General features: G+C 36.9%; 1 protein-coding gene across 2 annotated transcripts in view; it reads left to right on the top strand.

Annotated features, from left to right (window-relative positions):
* The window catches only part of CSMD3 (CUB and Sushi multiple domains 3), a 1,928,297-nt gene that overhangs the window by 1,520,934 nt on the left and 384,547 nt on the right, over positions 1 to 22,816 (top strand). For both annotated transcript variants that reach the window (XM_006830658.1, XM_006830657.1), the window contains one exon: positions 633 to 749. In XM_006830658.1, the coding sequence (XP_006830721.1) occupies positions 633 to 749 (117 nt within the window). The remainder of the gene's footprint in view (positions 1 to 632; positions 750 to 22,816) is intronic.

Below are 22,816 nucleotides of genomic sequence, written 5' to 3'. Positions count from 1 at the left end.
AGAATAGGTCTCAGCTCTTCAAGATCATAGCCCATTTAGGTAGAGATGGCAAAATGTCTGCCTCTGAGCACAATTAGCAGCTCTTCTATTTCAAGGTACATTATATAAGTAGACAGATAAAGGTTAGTGAGATAATACATTTTTTTGATGAGTGGGTGAATATTTGTAGATCCGTCCCTGTTCCACGTATTTCTCTGTCTCCCACTGCCTTCAGTCGATTCTGACTCATAGTGAGAGATGCCTAATTTGGCAGCAGCATGGTAAGTGTTGAATTTGAGTTGAGTTTCAAAGTCTGGCAGTGCATACAGCAATTTCCCACTTGCATATGTAATTCCTCATCATGATAAAAGGGATGATTAACTTTAGATTCTTATCATAAATGTAAGCAAGGCCGTATTGGTGATAATAGTAAAAATAAACATATTTTATTTTATACTCATCAGTCCCTGGTAAAGTATATCTTACCCCTTTTAAAATGTTCAATTATTTGATATTATGCTATCTTCTTAATAGACAGAAAGTAAATGATATGACTTAAAGTGTGGTAGCCATATTTACATTTTTTATATCAAGAAGACATTCATATTATGCGATTGAATTTTTATAAAATATTTCTCATTTTTATTTTCTAGCACCCTGTGGGAGTCGTTCAACAGGTTCTGAAGGCACTGTTTTATCACCAAACTATCCCAAAAATTACAGTGTGGGACATAATTGTGTTTATTCTATAGCAGTTCCCAAGGAGTTTGGTAAGTAAGATTGAGCTCATCACACAGTATTTCTTTTCAGACAAGCTTTATTGTTTACTCCATGTTATTTGAATGTTATTTTTTTTTTAAATGAAAATATTTACTATCCACAGAGTACTTTACTCTTCAATTCTCTTGAGATTGTAGCTTTTTAAATAATAACATTCTGAGGTCATTTTGCTCAGTCTGAATTTATAGTCAAGTACACAGGTAAACAACAATATAAAAATGAAAACAGGATTGTTTTTTTTTTTTTTTTAATTTTTTAAAATAAATACATCCAGTAACCTTGCAAGTGCCTTCATATTGTATTTCATAAAATGGGAAATTACCAGAACATAAAGCCAAGTGAGCTCCGCAAAAAAAGTCAAATATAGAACAATTAAAACGACAACAAAAGTAGGTAGAAAATAATCATTCCAGGTTTATACTTTATGAAGACAATTCCATAAATAAGAGATTTTTTATTTAAGCACCCAGTTTCTGCCACAGTGATGAATACAAAAAGACAACAAAAGGCATTTCATTTCAGTCCATCTTGTCAACCTAACAATCTCTTCAGCATTGGCACTGAAAAGACGGTGTCCTTTGTTGCCTTGACAGCTTCCCCGATACAGGTCTTACAAGTCACTTCTCTAGCTTTGAAAAGGTTTTGGATCTAAGATCCAGCTGGATCCTACCCAGGCTAAGCTTTCATGGATGGATAGTCAAAGGAAATTCAATGAGCAGTAAAATATGAGAGAGAGGCTAAAAGTTCATAGACTTCTTGAATTTAGATTTATAGCATTGTGTTGCATGGTGAAGGATTTTCTATAGCTGTAATGAATGTCTGTGTCTGGATGACTCAGTTTTATAGAAGGACATAGATTTTTATCATATCAAGATTGCTGAATCACATCTTAAATAAATGTTTCTGCTGACATACAAAATAAGCTGATGCTTCCAGTCCAATTTCTTATAACCTGATACCACTTATATATCCTTCTTTGATCCCCTACAAAACAACTCCCAAATCCTCAATTTACTTGAAAGACCATTATCATCAGAAGTGAAGTACTAAATCTTTTATTTTAACCTTGAAATAGAGTGATGATCCCAGCATTAACAAGGTGTCTGTCTCTGTACTCATTTTACAAAATACTTCTTTTTCTTAGAACATTGATTGGTTGAATTAGGGCTGAGTTCTTTGATAGCTAGTAGAACAGCTGTTATAGAAGAAAGATATCATCGACTTAATGCTGTTTTGGTTTTGTTTTTTTTTGTTTTTTTTTTTCCTTTTGTGCCCAAAAGAGTTCTTCTTTTGTTACAGGGTGTTATAGTCTGCAGATGCCAAATGTGGTTACTGACAGAATCCTAGCAATGTTTGTCCAGAAAAATGTGTGGCTATCTGCCTTCTCTTTATTGTTGTTAATGCTAAATGCCTGAAGTCAGTTCTGACTCATAGACTCATAGCGACCTTGTAAAATGTTCTGAGGAGCAGCTGGTGGTTTTAAACTGCCGAACTTGTGGCTCACAATCTTTTGGATAAGTCATTAATATATTCTATTTTACTTTGTTCTTGGGGGGCTACATGGTCAAAAGAATGAGAAATATGAAAATCAGCCATCTCATTTCCTGATATAAAAGCATTCATGTCCCTGGAGATATTTGACAGTTGTCCTAGTGCAGCACTATGGAATAAAGCACTGGACCACAAGGTCAGTTTGAAACACAAAGTCAGCTGTTCAAACTCACTAGGCGCTCCTTGGAAACCCTATACAGAGTCATTATGAGTCTAAACCAACTCTATAGGGTTTCGATGGCACTTAATAACAATAACAACAAAGTATGCTCAGAGAGAGAAGAAAAAAAATACCAATTAAAGTAAAAGTAAATTAATTGATTTCTAAAGAAGTTAAGTAAGGATCCCTAGTAACAGAGTGGATTACGAGCTATGCTGCTAACAACAAGGCCAGTATTTCAAATCTACCAGTTGCTCCATGGGAGAAAGATGAGGCTTTCTGCTCCTGTAAAGATTTACAGCCTTGGAAACCCTGTTTAGGGTCACTGTGAGTTGGAACTGACTTGGTGGCACATAACCATCACCACCAAAGAAGTTAAATAGGGTTAAATATCTATTGCCATTGAGTCAATTCTGAGTAATATGAGACCACAGGGTCAAGGAGAACTGCTTCATGGGGCTGCCAATGCTTTGAATCTTTAAGAATCAGTCTGCCACATCTTTCTTCCACTGAGCAGCTGATTGGGTTGGAATCACTGACCTTTCAAGCACTTAATCACTGTGCCACCAAAGCTCCTCTTAGTAAGGGTGGTACAAGATTAACTAAATTCTGCTAATGTAAAAAAATTGAGTGTTGGTGTAGTACTGTACGATAAACACTGGATGAGCTGCTCCTTGGAAATAATATACAGGGTTGCTATGAGTAGCATTTGATGGGATTTAACAACAACAACAAATGTAACAAGTACTGTTATTCTGAAACTATAATGATTTTTAACATGAATGGTATTTTGGAATCAAGTAATCTTTGTTTTTTAGGAGGATAAAATCAGTTGCAATTTGATTATTAGTAAGGACATCGATGCTATTATATAAATACTGCATTATTCTCTTTTTCACATTACCTGTGGAGAGAAACAGATTTGGATTCTAATTTCAACCCCACCCAATGTTAACTATTGTCTTTGGAAAAGTTATGTAACACCTTTGAGACTTGTTTTCTTTATTTTTATAATGGGTATTTTATAATGGCCACAAAAAAGAGTAATTGTGAAGAGTAAATTATAGTATGTAAGTAGAGCATAGGCCACACATATCATACTCAACACCACAGTGTTTAAGAATACCACTATGGAAGTCATTTCTGAGTTAGAACCCAACTTAATGCATTATTTCCTTGAACCTTAATGGTTCTGTCTCTAACACAGCTATGACAAATGTTTACTTCCTAGGGTTATCTTTTTAATATTGGATTATAATATTATATTTTAGTTAAACCTTCAATTTTGAAGATATTTATCAGCATCATAAAGTTATTTATCAACAACCTTCGATATGCAGATGATACAATCTTGCTTGCTGAAAGTGAAGAGAACTTGAAATACTTGGATGAAGATCAAAGACCATATGGATTGCACATCAATGTAAAGAAAACAAAAATCCTCACCACTGGGCCAGTAAATAACATAAATAATAAATAACATCCATATAAATGGAAAAAAATAGTTAAGTCAAAAACTTCATTTTGGTAGGATCAACAATCAACGAAGCAGCAATCAAGAAATCAAATGACACATTGCTTTAGGCAACTCTGCTGCACAAGACCTCTTTAAAGTGTTGAAGAATTCAGTGTGCCTTACCCAAGCCACGGTATTTCAATAACTTCATATGCATGTGAAAGTTGGACAGTCAATAAGAAAGTCCGTAGAAGAATTGATGCATCTGAGCTATGGTATTGGAGGAGAATATAAAAGACTGCAAAAGAACAATCTGTGTTAGAAGAGGTACATCCAGAATGCTTCCTGGAAGCCAGGATGGCCAGACTTCATCTTTCACACTTCAGACATATTGTCAGGAATGACCAATCACTGGAGAAAGGTATCATGTTTGGTAAAATGGAGGGGCAGCGAGAAAGAGGCAGACCCCCAATGACATGGATTGGCATGGTGACAGTAGTGATGGGCATAAATGTAGCAATGATTGTGAGCTTAGTGCAGGACTGGGCACTATTTTGTTCTGTTGTACATAGGGTTGCTAAGAGTTGGTACTGACTTCGTGGCAACTAACAATAACAACTAGCTAGTTTCAAGAATTTCTCTTTGCCTTTGATTTTCTGCAGTTTGAAAATGATATGCCTATTGTTGTTGTTAAATGCCCTTGAATAAGTTCCAACTCATAGGGACACTGTATAGAGTTTCCTAGGAGCAGCTGGTAAGCTTGAACCCCAACCTTGCGGTTTAAACTGACCTCAAAGTCCAGCACATTAACCCAAAGAGCCACATCAGGACTCCGTTGATATGCCTAGGTGTATATTTTTCTTTGTAAATCCTAGTTGGTGTTTTTAGAGCTCCTTGAATAGTTACTGTCTTGCTTGTTTTAATTTTGAACCGTTCTCAGTCATTATGTAAAGTATTTATTTTGTTCCTTTGTTTCTTGCTTCTCCATATACACATTCCTTCTGGTATTCACTCTTTTTTTTTTTTTTTTTTTTCAATTATTCCCTAGTTTGAAATTGGGTCATTAGATTTTTCCTATTTTGTTCATTTATTTTATATTTTGCTGTGGGCTAGGTTATATGCCATAACTTATATCTCCATCTTTCCTGAAAAAATTGTCACTTAAGGTTTCATGTTATAAACATCTTAATATAATTTTGAGAGAAAAATACTTGTTTTTTCTTCAGATATTTCCTCTCCAGAGTTAGGGATATATGCCACCTCTCAGGAGCTCTGGTAGCGTAGTGGTTACGAATCAGGCTGCTAACCTCAAGGACGGAAGTTCAAAACTACCAGCTGTTTTGCAGGAGAAAAATGAGGCTTTCTGCTTCCATAAAGATTTGCAGCCTTGGAAACCCTGTGCCGTGTCACTGTAAGGACCAAACTGATTTTGCCTACCTAGAAACTGCTTGACTAAACTCTAGTCAGGCTCAGGAAAGCATTTTAAATAGACAAGGCCTCAGTTATTAGTTCCCTCCAGAGGCAAGGTCAATCTCCATTCTGTACATTAGCCTGAACACATACTCTAGCTCCAAGAATATGATATATGTATAAATAGCCAGGCAGCTCAAGGCCAGAGGCCAGATGTTTTCCTTTACCCTAGCCTAAGAACAAAGACCACCAGTCCTGACCAATTAAACTGTAACATCTCATAGTTTGCCAATTGTTAACCAATCCAAAGACTGTAAAGCTGAGAAACCTGAGCTGTTTGAAAATTCTATAAAAACCCTGCAGACAATGAATTCGGGGCTCTTTCCCTATTCTGAAATGTCGGATAAGGTTAGAGACCTGGCTCGAGCTTGATTAAACAACCCTTATGTATTTGCATTGGTACAGGGCTCCTGGGTGGTCTTTGGGGACCCTGAATTCTGGGCATAACACACTATGAGTCGGAACCGACTCAACAGTACTTAATAGCAAAAACAGCAGCATTCAATAAAGCTATTTATTTAGAAGAATCTTATGAATAATTTGTTGAGGTTGCTATGTAAATAAACACTAGTCTGGTGTCCATTTTATTAAACTTAGGTATGTTTTCCCTTTCCCTCTCCTTAACTTACATGATAATAAACAGTGTACCTTTTAATCTTGTTTTTACCCTGGAAATTCTAAGAACTCAGACTTAAAGTTTTTTCATTGATAAAGTTACTTTTAATTTTATAAAAGTAGGTTCTGTTGTGTATTTGAGTTATTGGGAAAGTAGAGCCATCCCTGGGTGAGCCCTTATTGTTTACTGTGAATTGGAATTGCCTGGAATCATGGCTATTTTATATATTTATTTATTTTAACTTTTTATTTTGAGTGGAGTGAAGGTTTACAGAGCAGACCATCAGTTTTACATCCAACAAATAATTTACTTCCTTTCATTTCAATAATTGCAATTCCCTTAATGTAAGTTTTCCTACTTCCTCCCTGTGATTCTTGTTTCCATTCTACTTTCTTTCCCAACCCTGTTGAATTCTGCCCTTAGCTAAATGCTGCCATTGTGATCCTGAATGGTGGATCAGTCCATGGTGTGCATACTTCCCTTGTGTTCCCCTGAATACCTACCTACTTCTTGGTTGAACACTGAGCCATGAGAATGAGTTTAGTGCCTGACTCAAAGATAATCTGAGGACCATTATCTTGGGTTCCATTGGTCTCTTTCTGACCAGTTGTTGTTGTTGTAATTAGGTACTTTTGAGTCATCCCAACTCATAGCAAACCTATTCACAACAGAATGAGACACTGCCCAGTCCTGTGTCATCCACACAGTTGTTACATTTGACTCCATTGTTTCTATCACTGGGTCACTACATCTCAATAGAGTCTTCCTCTTTTTTGCTGAGTCTTCATTTTGCCAAACATGATGCCCTTCACCAAGGGCTGGTACCTCCTGATAACATGCCCAATGTATGATAATGAAATCTCACCATTATGTTTCTAAGGAGTTTTCTAGCTGTACTTCTTCCAACACAGATTTGTTTGTTCAGGCAATGCCTGGTACTTTTAATATTCTTTTCCAACACCATAATTAAAATGAATCAATACGTCTTCTGTCTTCTTTATTCATTGTCCAGCTTTCACATGCATATTAGGCTATTGAAAATACAATGGCTTCCTTCAGACCCACCTCAGTCCTCAAACTGACATCTTTGCTCTTTAATATGTTAAAGAGGTCTTTTGCAGCACATTTGCCAATGCAATATATCCTTTGATATTTTGATTATTGCTTTTATGTGTGGATCCAAGCAAAATGAAGTATTTGACAACTTCAATCTTTTTCTCCAATTGTATGATGCTGTTTATTGATCCAGTTGTGAGGATTTTTGCTTTCTTTATGTGGAGGTGCAGTCCTTACTTAAGACTGTGGTATCTGCTCTGCATAAGTATTTTAAGTCCCCTTGGCTTCCAGCAAACAAGCTTGTATCAACAGCATAATGCAAGTTGTTAATAAGTCTATCTCCAGTCCTGGTGCCATGTCCTTCTTTATATAATCCAGTTTATCAGATTATTTGTTCAGCATACAGATTGAATGAGTATGGTGAAAGAATACATCCCTGCTTACACCCTTCCTGGTTTTAAATCATTCTGCATACCATTGTTCTATTCTAATGGCTGCCTCTTGGACTATATACAGGTTTTTCATGAGCACAATAAAATGTTCTGAAATAAACATTCTTTGCAATGTTATCCATAGCATGACATGATCCAGACAGTTGAAAACCTTTACATAGTCAATAAAGCACAAGGAAGCATCTTTATGGTATTCTCTGCTTTCAGGCAAGATCCATCTGACATTAGCAATGATACCCCTAGTTTCATGTTCTCTTCTGAATTAACTTTTAACTTCTGTTGCAACCATATTTTATTTATCTTAAGCAAAATTTTATTTGCATGTGATATTATTCCAGGATTTCCACATTTCATGGATTGCTTTTTTTTTGGAATGCGCACAAATATGGATTTCTTCCAATTGCTTGGCCAGGCAGCTGCCTTCTAAATTTCTTGGAATATATGAACAAGTGCCTCCAGTAATGCATCAGTTTTTTGAAACATTTCAATTTGTATTCCATCAATTTTTGGAGTCTTGTTTTTCTCTAGTTTCTGTAGTGAAATTTGGACTTCTTTCATTGCCATCAGTTCTTGATCATAGTCTCGCTTATGAAGTGGTTGAACGATGATCAGGATTTTTGATACCACAACTCTATGTATTCCTTCCATATTTTCTTGATACTTATTACCTCATTCAATATTGTGCCCACAGAATTCTTCTAGACTGCAGCCTGAGGCTTGAATTTTTTCATTATTTCTTTCATTTGAGAAATGTCAAACATGTTTTCTTTTGGTTTTTTAACTCCAGGTCTTTGCACATAATGACCATTAATTTCTAATGCCCTTTGACATTTTTTGCTTGCTTCCTCATTTCTTCCATATATGCTGGGTTCTCTATGCTCAAGAACAAGTTCCAAAGTCTCTTCTGATATCCATTTTTGCCTTTTACTTTTTGAAAGAAACCTTCTGCTTTCTTCTTGTGTGAAGATGTCATTCCACATCTCTTCTGGTCTTTGGTTATTCATGTCTAATGCATCAAATCTGTTTTTGAGATGATCTCTAAATTCAGGTGGAATATATTCAAGGTCCTATTTTCAATCTCAATATCTTAGTTTCATTTTCTTCAGTTTCACTCTAAACTGGCATAAGAGCAATTGATGATCTAAGGCTTGCAATTCTTTGAGCTCTAACTTGATTATTATACAGAAGCTTTGTTAATGTGATAATAAGTTAGGGGGGTTGCAGAGGGGGCACGGCATTCTATAGCCCTATGACTAGGTCTCAGTCTTTTATTGAGCCTATTTCCCTGGACTGTGACGTTCAAAATTGTCCTCAACTTTCTTCCCTACCCTTCCTTAGGTGAAATACTGGAAGGAAACTGGATTTGGAAATTTTTCTTCCCCTAGGTCAGCAAATTTTGGTAAAACTCAAGTCTGTTTCAAAAAGGAACAAAAAACACTTGCCACTGAGCCATTTCCTACTCATGAGAATCTCCCATGTTACAGAGTTAACTCCATTCCACCATGTTTCCAAGGTTGTAACCTTTAAGAAACAGAGCTCCAGGACTTTCTTCCAATCTGAACAGGTTTGATCTGCCAATTTTTGCTTAGCGGTGGAGTGTTTAAGTATGTGTACCACCTAGGGACTTCCCTCAATTTATTAGTCTTGTTAATAATTTCTTATCTTATTTCAAATTGTTATTTTTCCCTTTCCCCTGTCTGAGGAGTAAGACTTTTTTTTCTGACTTTCTTGTATGATAGGGCTGTTGAAGGTAAAATTGGAGAAACTGACTATCTATAGAACCAGGCTTCCTGCAGCCTCACCCCCTTTGCACGCCCCAGCCCCCCACCCACTGCAAGGTTTTAACTCCTGGTTCCATGTCTCTCTTACACTATTAGTCTCCATAGACTCTTACCTATTTTTCCAGTTTCTGGGCAACAGCTTGCATCAGTTCTTTAATGGGTATAAGAAGAGTTGTGGATTTTTAGTTTCAACTGTATTTTCCTTGTTGTGAGGTGAACAATGATGATTTGAATTTTTTTTACATATCAAATCTGTAAAAGAGGGTTTTAAAGTTAAATGATGTACATAAAGTGATGAGTATAATAGCAAAAGTCATATATACACACATGTGCATATATATATACATTTTTCTAGATCTTCATATTTATATTCTCCATGTCCCATCATTTGGGGGAGGGGAAATGGATCTGGATTATTGAATTGAACTAGAATGTTAAGAATGTTGTTGTTGTTTAGTGCCATCAAGTCAGTTCCTATTCATTGTGACCTTGTATAGGATTTCCCAGGAGTTACTGGTGGATTTGAATCCCTGATTTTGTGGTTAGTAGTCCAGTGCTTATCCTACACAGCTATACCAGGACTTATGTGTATTATTTAGTGAAACATAGAACAAATATTTGGGATTCACATCTCCACACATCTCCAGTAGATCTCTAATTACCTTATATGCCCTGAACAACTTTTTCCCTCTCTTTTACTTTCAATTTATACTAAATTATTATAATTATTACTTCTTCAATATCTCTTATATGCTGACACTTTCAGAACTTGACCTTTAAATCACTGAATACACTTTCTGTCAAATATATTCAGTTCATTGACTGGAATTACATTTTACACAGTGGATAAGATTCTAAAGTCATTATGTAAGGAGAATCACATATAATAACATTACTCATAGCAGTACCTTAAATCACCCATGATAGATCATATGCCATATTGTCTTTCAATAATCTAACAACATGTTTCCTCCAAGGTCAGAACAGGAACACCAATGGATATAGTTGACTTTCTTTGAGGTCGTGTGGTCAACGCAAAGTGTCAGCACAGAAAATATATTACTTTTGTTTATTGATTTTGTGGGTAAAAAGTTGAATTCCTTGAAGTTATATATACCTACATATGACCCCACTATTTTGTTTGTTAATCAGCTCCTATGTTTCCATTCTTTTAAGTACATACATTGTCATATTATAATACTTTCATGACCATCATTAAATTTCATTTGAAATTCAATATTGGGGTAACTTTTGTTGTTGTTGTTAAGTGCCGTCGAGTCGGTTCCGGCCCATAGCGACCCTGTACAGGGTTTCCGAGGGTGTAAATCTTTACGGGAGGAGAAAGCCTCATCTTTCTCCCGCGGAGCGTCTGGTAGTTTCGAACCGCTGACCTAATACATATTTCTTTTGCAGGATTTCAATTTATTTTATTTAGAAAAATCTTAATTCTGAGTAAAATGTGTAGTATTTACTCTTTTCCATGTTATTATTTCAATTCAATTTCACTTGCTTTTAGGATTAACAGTTATACTTCACTTAATAATTTTATATTTTTATAATTTATAAAAATAATAAATTTTATTTTATTTGGAATTTGGTATAAATAAGATTGCTTTAGTATGTAAGAGAACTTTGAGACTGTTAGAGGAAAATCATTTGTTAATGTGTATTTTATCCCTGGAGTTGTTGTTGTTAAGTGCTGTTGAGTCAGTTCCAACACATAGCGACCCTGTATAGGGTTTTTGAGGAGCCATTGGTGAGCTTGAACAGCCAACCTTGCGGTTCAAAGGACTTTGCAGTCTGGTGCATTATCCCACAGTGCCACACCAGGGACAAAATCAGATTGTAGGGAAGAAGGGTTTAGTAAAACAGGGCAATAAGTGCTGTGTACTTCTCTTTCAACAAATCTGGCTGAAAATAGCAGAAAGGAATAATGTGACAGCCAAAATCCAGAACAAGTGTATGTTTGTTTTTACTTGTTATTCTTTGAGATAAGAGGTACTGGAGCCCGAAGTCAAAGGCCAAGGATACAGACTTACATGTTGTTGTTATTACTCTTAAGTCCAGTTAAGTCAGTTCTTACTCATAGCAGCTCTGTGTACAAGAGAACAAAACACTGCCTGCTCCTGAACTATCCTCACAATTTTTGTTATGTTTGATGTAATTCTTGCAACATACATTGAGACGGTAAAGTTGAAGCTATGAGGTAGATCAGCTGGCAAATCAAGGTCCTCAAAGCAATTGGAGGAGACAGAATAACATTTTTTTAAGTAAAGGAAGACTTCTTTAAACTTATATTTGGAAATCAATTTGTAATTAGTAATATGTTGTTGTTAAGTAACATGGAGTCAGTTCTGACTTATTGAGACCCTGTTTCCAAGACTTTTTGAATATTTATGGGAATAGAAGTCCTCGTCTTTCTGCTGTGAAGTGACCGGCGAGCTCGGACAGCTGTCCTTGCGTTTCGCAGTCCCATGTCTATCATACAGAGCCACCATCCTGCCAATTAGAAATATAGTACCTGAATTATTCACATGAACATTGCCTATTGGAATTACTATCATTGTTTCATTGATCCACTCCTATCTTTCTTCATTCTTCCTCTTCTATTTTAGGAAATGATCTGTACACAAGATGAAACATATTACCATCCTTTTTTTGGTAGAAAATTTTATTTAATGTAAATTACAATGCAATACATGTATCAGATATTAATGGGTAGACGTCATACTGATACATATATTTACTGGAGAATTCCGTCATGCAAGACAAATGGAAGATTTCTTGGATAGCATATAGACTCTGATGTATGTATTAAGCTTCTCATGTAGTCCACCATGGATATATGTATTTTTTAGCTTGTCCTTTCCCAGTTTGAAACCATAAAGCATTCCACCAGAGAAAGATGAGGTTTTCTGCTCTTGTAAAGACTTAAAGCCTTGGAAATCCTATGCGGGTTTCCCAAGACCAACTTTCATATGTGGAATCTTGAAAGTAAACATACAATTCTTCTTAGATTTCAGTTGATCTGATCTCGCTTCTCCATTAATTGATGCAGTCTCTTCTTGCATAAATTTCAAATTCTAGAATCCCTAATTCACACAAAGTTATTGTCAACCTAATTTACTCTGTACCATGGGCCCATAGAGTTCCTAGAAACTTTGTATGTTGCTTTGAAAGAGGTTTGTTTTTAGTTTTTTAAAAGTAATTCCAACTTATTTGAACTTTTATTTCAATATGTTTCACCTTTGCTTCCCGTTCATCACCATTTTCATTCAGTCTCATCTTGTGATATTTTTCCTCCAGCCATTCCCCAAATCTCATTCCCTTTGGTGATGCTGATAATGTTGTTGTTGTTTTTAGTTGCCATCTATTCATTTTTGACTCATGGTAATCATATGTACAATAGAATAAAATGCTACCCATTGCTGTGCCATCTGTTGCTTACAATGCAATGCTATTATTTTTATTTTTAAATGTTTGCATACTACAGTTGTTGTTGGGAAGTGCCATTGACTCTGTTCTGGCTCTCAGTGCCCTTGTATAGGATTTCCATGGAGTGACTGGTGAGCTTACAACAACGGCCTTACAGTTCAAGCCAACATTGCAGTCTAGCGCATTAACCCCCAGTGCCACACCAGGACTCCAGACTGTAGAATTATATTAAACACACTAATAATAATTAGGTCACAACTATCTCATGAATTCTTATTGTGTTGTCATTGTTGTTGTTGTCAAATGCTGTCAAGTCAGTTCCAACTCATAGCTACCTATAAGGAATTTCTGGTTAGCAGTCCAGTGCTTATTGTACAATGTCACAATATACTCCTTATTATACTCAGTAAATTTTATCTATTGACAGATATAAGTATATAAGATATAATTATACATATATACGTATATAAGATATAATTATCCGATGTTGTTATTGTTAGGTACCTTCAAGTCTATTATGACTTATAGCAACCCTAGTTATGAGAAGAGAATGGAAGACTGCCTGGTCCTCTACCCTCCTCACAATGATTACTATATTTGAGCCCTTTGTTGGAGTCATTTTGGCGGTCTATTGACTTGAAGGTCTTCCTCTTTATTGCTGACTTTCTACCAAGTATGAGGTCCTTTTCCAGGGACTGGCCCCTCCTGACAATATGTACAAAGCATATGAGACGAAATCTCACCATCCTCTGTTCTAAGGAGCATTCTGGTTGTTAGTTCTTTCAAGACAGATTTGTTAATTTTTCTGAAATTCCATGTGTATTTAATATTCTTTGCAAACACTAATATTCAAAGGTCCCAATTCTTCTTCAGTATTTCTTACTCATTGTTCAGCTTTCCCATGCTTATAATGCAGTTGAAAAGACTGAATTGAGTCAGTCACAGCTCAATCTTCAAAGTGACATCTTTGCATTTTAACAGTTTAAAGAGGTCTTTTGACATTCTATTTTATTTTTGACAACTTCCAATTTTCCAAGATTCACATTTCGTACACCCCTCATTCTGATTAGTAATGGATATTTGTTGCTATTTCTTTTCATTTTTGAGTCATGCCAGATCAGCAAAATCAAGATCCTGAAGGATTTGCTGCCTGCAGGTCATTAAGGTCAACTCTGCATGAGAAGGCAACTCCTCTGCAGTTTTATTTAGAGTGCCTTTCAACCACAGGGGCTCGTCTTCCAGTTCGGTATCAATGTTCTGAAGTTATTAATACGCTTCTCAATGATCCGTATTTTCTGAAGTGGATAATCAGGTCCCCTCTCCTTGTTTGTCATACTCGAGCAGCTCCTCCTGATATCTGAAATATTTGTGACATAAGCCTTAGCATTACAGCATCACACAGGCCACCAAAGCAACTGAACTTACACAGAGTGCTGGACAGAAGTAAATAATGGCTGTGAAATATCATTTATTGTTGTAACACTATTTCTTGATAAATTGTTTAGCTAGTTTTCAGAATATAGGCTTACTCAGAATATAGATAGAAGAACCAGAAATGAGGAGAAAACAAAACAACAAAAAATATATTGAAACTTATCTATGCATATATATAGATATGCCTGTATATGTTATTGCTTATATGTTATTGTTGTTAACTGCCGTCAAGTCAGTTCTGACTCATACAGCCTGTATGGGGTTTATAAGAAGCAGCTGGTTGGTTTAATCTGGTGACCTTGTGGATAGCAGTCCAGTGCTTATTCTACAGTGCCACACCAGGTTGTGCCCGCTACTATAGTGACATCTGGATAATAAGTTGTTGTTGTTCAGTGTTGTCAACTTGGTTTCGACCCATAGCAACCCTGTATAGGAATTTTGAGGAGTAGTTTGTGAGCTTCAACCACTGACCTTGCAGTTCAAAGTGATCTTTCAGTCCAGCACATTAACCCACAGTGCCACACCAGAACTCCATACATAGAACTAGCTAATAATTAGAATCTTTTATTTAATAGCAGGAGCCATTTTTTTCTAATTTTTTTTTGTGAATTATGTGTTAGTTTACATGGGAGAACATTAGTTTTACATTTATCCTATCGTATATCATTTCATTGCCATGGTTACAATCCCCTCCATGCATCATCAACTAACCAAAGGGTATTCCCTACAAGCCTTGCCCCTCTGTCATCAGCACATAGCCCCTCTCCCTCTCTGGGTCTAAAGTCCCCAGCTGCTCCATCTCTCCAAGTCGTTGTCTCTGCCTTCATCTCTGGAGTCAACAGCATCTCAGAGTAGGGTCCCACCCTCAACTTTTCTCCCTAGATGGTTCCAGGGACTGCCGCCAGGAGCCATTCTTTTACCCATGTGTATTTGCCTTCAACACACACACATTTATCTATAGAACCATTTGCCTTTTGATCTGTGCTTTCCTCTGCAACCTATTTCATTCACTATCTTTTACATAATTTATGCCTTGCTACTTACTGTCTTTATACTTAATTCAGGAATTGGATCAGGCAGTTTTTTGTTCTGCTGTGCATAATAAGGTCACTATGAGTCAGTACTGACTCGATGGCACCTAACAACAACAAACACGATTTACCATATGTTTTAGTAACAAATTTCATTGAGATTCTTTTTGAATGTCATTATGTCAGTAAATCATTTTATTGACATTCTGTTTTTTTCTGATGTGTAATTTTCATTATTAGCTTTTCATGTTTTATATTTTAAGTGTCTGAATTTCACTTTTTAACAATACAACTGCATACAAAATCAATGATTATTCTTCTTCAAATACTGAATTTATTTATCAAACAATGACCAACAATGTTCAAAACAATTTTATCTATTCAGATATGCATTCGCTATCTCATGTTATTACTTCATAGATTTAGAGTAAGTGAAAGGATAAACACAAGTTTGTATATTGCTTTTGCTTTCATTAGGAAAGAAACTATTTCTTTTTTGATTTCTAGTTGCAAAAATTGCATGGAGGCTATGTCTGACCTCCTCCAGCTTCCCAGAAGGAGAGAAAAATATCACCATCATCAGCCCTATGAGATGAAGGGCACACATTCCTCTTCCTTCCAACCTTGATTATCTGATTCTGACAGCTAACCATTTTGCCCATGGAATGTTGGGTTTGATCATCCATCGTAATGGCCACACGGAACTTAGACAATACTCACAATTATGGGGTTTATTAAGGAAGTTACTGAGTATAACATATGAATCAGTATCAGAAATAGCAGAGAATATAGCAGTAGGAATGCATCTTCTTAGCCACACCACAGGCACAAATCTCTCATTCCCAGCTTCTCAACAGCATGACCCCATGGGCAAGCAATCCACCACTCTGCCTCTCCATGCTGCCACCTCTTTGCTCAGGGATCTCAGATGTGCTCCACTAGTAACTCTTCTTGATCATTGTGAAATGTTCTGTTCCAGCTTCTGAAATAGCTCATTTTAAACCCAATTAAACAAACCAATCCCCAAGTTACAGTCAAATACACCCTATTTGCATAGTTCCACCCAATTGCTTCATAGTACTTACGAAGACTATGGATAGAAGAACAAGATCAAGTAAATTCACTTTAGGTTACTCCAGTGGTAGTGGTGGTGGTTATGTGCAGGTGAGTCAGTTCCAACTTAGAGTGATCCTGTAAATCTTTACAGGAGCAGAAAGCCTTATCTTTCTCCCATGGAACAACTGGTAGTTTCCAACTGCTGACTTAAGGTTAGTAGCCGAACTCGTAACCACTATGCTACCAGAGCTCCTTATCTCCTGTATTAGAGCAGAAATATGGTCATCATATCTATTTACAATTATATTATTTATTAGAAACAGGAAATATGATCCTTATATGTACATATATGTAGATATAGATAGATATAGATGTAGATATAGATCTAGAGATAGATAGATAGTTGTTGCTGTTGTTAAGTACCGTGGATTCGGTTCCCTCTCATAGTGACCCTGTACAGGGTTTCTGAGGCTGTAAATCTTTACGGGAGCAGAACGTCTCATCTTTCTCCCATGGAACAGGTGGTCATTTTGAACTGTTGACCTTGAGGTTGGCAGCCCAACTCGAAACCACTGCGCTACCAGAGCTACATATATATGCATATGTGTGTGTGTGAGTGCATGGATCATATTTCTTGTTTCTAATAAATAATACAATTGTAAGTACATATATATATTTATGGAGTCCTGGTGTTGCGCTGTGGGCTAATTCGTCAGACTGCAAAGTTATTTGAACTGCAAGGTTGGTGGTTCAAGCTCACTAGCTGCTCCTTGGAAACCTTATACAGGGTCGCTGTGGGTCAGAATCAACTCGACAGCACTTCACAGCAACCACAACATATGTATTTATACTTATTTTAGTTAATTCTTTGGATACTCTTTATATAATTAATCTGAAGCCATGTGCTGGCCACTCTGTTAAGATGGGATAGATTCTGTCTACCTAAATATGGTTTGTTTGTATCTGAGGATTTGTGATGCTGCACCTGCTCCAAGAGTGTATGGATAAGTTTATTAATCACATAATGTAGCTACCTGTGCAGAGTAAGACAGGTTCCCAGGTGTGTACAAAGTGACTCGAAAGAGCAGGAAAAGAAGCTTGTTGAGTTTTTAGTGTGATTGAGTGTGGAGTACTGGGGTGGGGAGTCCCACAGGCAGAAAAAGATCAAAGTTGAAATCAGACTCTTTATTAAAATTCATTCCCGATGGTTCACTGATGGCTGAAATGTGCCCTGTTTCATCTCATTGGATTTGAATTTGTTCAAGTATGCCATTATAGCATTTCATGAGACCTGTAGCCTAAGACCAGTCAAGAAGGTAGAAATACCATCAAATTCCTTTTTTCAAAAGCTCAGCATTGCATTTTCTGAGATGTGAAATGAGTACCTTGATCACACTCAGTAATGTCTGTAACTCTGAAAGGGAAAGGAGTATCTTATTGAGGTGTTATTTTGTTATTTTCGCATGTGTAGAGAGACATGTAGAACTGACTCATATCAAAGAGACTTGTATCAAGAGATTCTTAAAGATTTTTTACACAAAAGAGAAAACCTTGGCTAAGGAATTGTTGTTATTGTCAGTGACTTAAACAGATAGTCCAAATATTGGCAATGGTCTGAAGTCTGATTTTTGGCCAGGCAGCACAAAGAAGATTGCCAGAATTTAGCCAATTTTCCAGGAGTTTAATTCTTGTACCATGGTGTTTCATTAGTGAATGAAATGCAGCCGTTTTCTGGTGAGCTCCATTATACATACTAGAGTCCATTTGTGTGTAAAGTTTAAGAACTTCTATTTTTGCTTATTCATTTGATCCTAAGAAGCTTCTCAAGTACCTAAGGTCCAGAAAAGGGCTAACCTCCTCACAACCATGGAAACTGGCAAGAGACAGATGACAAAGAATGCCCAACTTTGACTCTGCCCTGTAGGTACCCTTTTCTGTTTAGCAAGAATACCTGAGTGGTGTATTGAATTTGCAGAGCACTGTTTTCATGACCCCAGGTAAAACTGAGAGCTCAGTATGGAGGGTCTTGAACTCGAAGCCTATGTCATTCCCTTTCCAGGAAAGTCCAGTATGCACTCAACACAAGTGTCAGAAATGGAGTTGCCTTTGATTGCCAAATAATTCCTAGTGACTTAACTGAGGTCTGGGGCCTTGTACTATGCATGTTGCTATGGGACATCCTTTTGTGAGCTTCCTTGTGAATATTTGCATGTCTTAAATGAGAGTGTCAAATAAATCTCCTTTTGGAAGGATGTCATCAGTGTGGTGTCATACCAGTGTTCCTAGAGAAACTTGGATGGAATTAAGATCTTACATATAAGGACTGTGTGAAATAGTCAGACATTTGAAATACTGAAGTTGTAGAGGCACAAAGCCAATATGAGCCTTTATATTTTATCAATTATGTTTAGTAAACTTTGAATTTACAATCAGGTCAAATTTCTGTTGACATTTTTTTGTTTGTTTGTTTCCAGCTCCTATATCTAGCATGATATCTTTCTCCAGGGGCTCCAAAGTATGAAAAATGAAGTCTTGCCATTCTGGCTTCTAAGGAGCATTCTGGCTGTACTTCTTCCAACACAGATTTGTTTGTTCTTTCAGCAGTCCATGATACTTTTAATATCCTTATCCAATACCATAACTCAAATAATCAATTCTTCTAGGGTCTCTTAACCCTGCTTATATATTTATGTTTCTTTCTCCGGAGAGTATGAAACTAGTAATATGGCAGGAGCTTCTACCATGGCAATGATTTCTCTATAGGGTTAGGAACACTGGGTTTAAATTGGGGTTGAATTAGCCCCTTAGATGTGGCAAAAGCATGGCATGTGTGTTTTCTCTTATAACAGAGGGGGCAAGGAATTGTGCTGCAACACGGACCTAGGCAGAACAATAGCAAAGATATTTAATAGAGTAGATCAAGAAGACAAAATAAAGTATTATAAGAAAATGTGCAAAGACTTGAAGTTAGAAAACCAAAAGGTAAGAACACATTCAGCAGTTCTCAAATTGAAAGAACTACAAAAAGATGATGTAAGCCTTGAGATGCACACTTGAAGGATTCTGTGGCAATCATCATCAGAAGAAAGAAGGAAAATACAGTCATTGTACCAAAAATAATTGGTTGATGTTCAAACATTTCCATAGTAGTGAAGCAACATGTCCAAGCTGCACTGAAAGCATTGGTGAAAAACAAGGTTCCAGGAACTGATGGAACACCATTTGAAATATCTCAGCAAAATGATGCAACCATGAAGGTGCTCTCTCATTTATGCCAAGAAATTTGGAAAACACATATCTGACCTGGAGAGATCATGCCCATTCCAAAGAAAGGTGACCCAGCCAACTTCAGAAATTATCAATCAATATCACTAATATTACATTGAGAAAATAGTTATTGAAGATAACACATTATGGATAAAATTTTGAAGAATACTTAATTGTTATCATGAGGAACTTCTACCTAGACCAAAAGACAGTCCTCAGAACAGAATAAGGAGATGCTTAATGGCGTAAAGCCAGGAAAGTGTGTGCCAGGGTTAGTCAATCTGTATCCTGAGCAAATGATCCAAGAAATTGGACTATATGAAGAAGACTGTGGAACCAGGATTGTCCAGGAAGGCTCTTTAGCAATGTATGATATGCAGATGACCAAGCAACCTTGCTTGCTGAAAGTGAAGAAGACATAAAGCAATTATTGATGAAAATGAAAGACTACAGTCTTCAGTATGTTAAGAAAACAAAAATCTTTACAACTGAACCAATTTAAAAAAAAACACACACACAGCAGGATAAATGGAGAAAAGTTTGAGTTGCTAAAATTTTCATTTTCCTTAAATTCACAATCAATGTTCATGGAAGTAGCAGTGAAAAAGTCAAATGGTATATTGCACAGGGCAGATCAAACTTGCTTAAAGTAAAAAATGTCGCTTTGAGTGCTAAAATGTGCCTGAGCCAATCCATAGTATTTTCTGTCACCTGTATCCATTAAAAAACTGGAAGACTGGAAAAGATCTGGTATATTTAAATTATGGTTTTGTAGAAGAATACTGAATGTAGCATGGACTGCCAGAAATATGAACAAATTTGTATTGGAAGAAGTGCAACCAGAATGCTTCTTAGAAGCAAGGATGGGGAGAATTTGTCTTAGGTACTTTGGATGTGCTATCAGGAGGGACCATTCCCTAAAGAACATTATGCTTGGTACAGTAGAGGGTCAGGGACAATGAGATGGATTGACACATTGACTTCAACAATGGGCTCAAACATAATACTTGTGAGGATGGAAGTACCTTCAGTATTTCATTCTGCTGTATATAGGGATGCTATGAATCATAATTGACTCAGTGAAACTAACAAGAACAGTGAGTTATCTCCTTTAATAAATGTGGATCCAAGAACACCACATAGTAACTGCTTTTCTTTACCAGCAACAACTCAAGGGTACATAAGTTATATAAAATTTCAGCATTTTCTCAAAGCATTCTGTAAAATATGGTTCTATATGAAGTTGGGAAGGGCAGTGGCCCCATACAATAAGCACTGGACTATGAATCGCAAGGTCTTCAGTTCTAGCTCACCAGTTGTTCCACAGGAGAAAGATGAGGGTTTCTGGTCCCTTAACAATTTAAAGCCTGGGAAAGCCTGTACAAGTGACCGTGAGTTGGAACCAACTCTATGGTACTTAGGAGCTCTGGTAGCGTAGTGGTTACGAATCGGGCTGCGAACCTTAAGGTCAGCGGTTCGAAACTATCAGCCGCTCCGCGGGAGAAAGATGAGGCTTTCTACTCCCGTAAGGATATACACCCTCGGAAACCCTGTACAGGGTCGCTATGGGTCGGAACCGACTCGACGGCACTTAACAACAACAACAACTATGGTACTTAGCAGAGGGTTTCAACTCCATATTTTTGTTCTTAAATGCCAATAAACAAATCTTCTGTCACAGGTCAATGAAGTCTATGCTAATGGCTCAATAGCATAGTGGTTACGAATCAGGCTGCCAGCCGCAAAGTCAGCAGTTTGAAACTACCAGCTGTTCCACAGAAGAAAGATGGGGCTTTCTGCTCTCGTAAAGATTTACAGCCTCAGAAACCCTATGTAGGGTCACTATGAGTTGGCACCGACTCCACGACACATAACAACAACAACAACAACAACGGCTCAGTGTGATCCTGTAGGATAAACACTGGACTGTGAATCACAAGATCAATGATTCAAACCCATCAGCTCTTCCTCAGAAATCCTACACAGGGACGCTATGAATTGGGACTGACCCGATGAAAGGCTTGGTAGAACTCAGAGGCAAATGAGAAAGAAAGCAGCATAGATTAAAGTGTCAGCTTGTTACCAGATAATAACATAATTTAAAGAACAAAATGACCAGTAGGCATCAGAGCCAGTTACCAAATCAAAACAACAAAAGAAAAATCCTTGGTGATCGTGGTCATCACCCAAACACTCTGAATCAACTCTTGTGATCATACTACATACCGCCATCCCACCACCATTTGGATTTTAAACCTAATGATACCACACATATACATCAAGAAAGTATATAAAATACATTACTCACATAGTTAAATTTTCTGAGGTGAGCAGCCTGGCCTCCTATGGAGGTCCAAAGGCATAAGAGAATAGGCAGGAGACTGGTTTGGGGTTTTACTGTGATTTTGGGGAGTGGTTGTGGGATAAGGATTCCTAAATTCAAGTTGTCTATTGTGTGGCTTAAGCTTCCCATTGGGGTCCAAGATGGAGTCCTGTCATGGTGCTGTAGGATCAGCACTAGATTGCTAACCAGAAGTTTGGTGGTGCAAACCTACCAGCTGCTCCTTGGAAACTCTAAACAGGATCACTTTGAGTCAGAACTGACTCAATAGCACTAAACAACAACAATGCAACAGACAGGACCTGTAAGACTTTCTTATCAGCCTGCCCAGATATGGGCCAAGAAGGGAAGGCAGAGTAATACATCTTGAAATCTTCCAGCAAGCAAGTATCAAAAGCAGTCAGCTCTTTAATATAAGCCTTAATTTATGAAGTTGCTATTTATATACTCATGTATGTATCGTACAGTCCTTATGTGGTGCTGTGGGTTAATGCACTGAACTGCAAAGTCGATTTGAACCACAAGGTCTGTGGATCAAGCTATCAGTTGCTCCTCAGAAACCCTATAAAAGGGTCACTATGGGTTGGAACCCACTCGATGGCATTTACAACAACAATAGCATATGTATTTACATGTACAAACACATGGATTCAAAAATTTAAAAAAAAATATTGCTACCAAATTGTAGAAACTTTTACTGAACAAAAATATCAAAATGTGAAGCTATTTATTGTTTTGTGGCATATCTCCATCTAGATCTGTGAATTCTGAAGGCAGTGATTCCATTTCATGAACATTTCCCTGAAGAATTCTATACACTTCAATTTACAACATATCAAAACAATAGTTTTGACTCAATTTGATCTTCAAGGGACTCAAATCATGTTCCTTTTAAATATCCTTTGAGTTTGAGGAATAAGAGAAAGTCTGAAAAATATGGTACAAGAACAT

Source organism: Chrysochloris asiatica, unplaced genomic scaffold (genome assembly GCF_000296735.1).
Source record: "Chrysochloris asiatica unplaced genomic scaffold, ChrAsi1.0 scaffold00001, whole genome shotgun sequence".
Lineage (NCBI taxonomy): Eukaryota > Metazoa > Chordata > Mammalia > Afrosoricida > Chrysochloridae > Chrysochloris > Chrysochloris asiatica.
The sequence above is the reverse complement of the archived record's forward strand: the minus strand, read 5'-3'. Positions and strand labels throughout refer to the sequence as shown.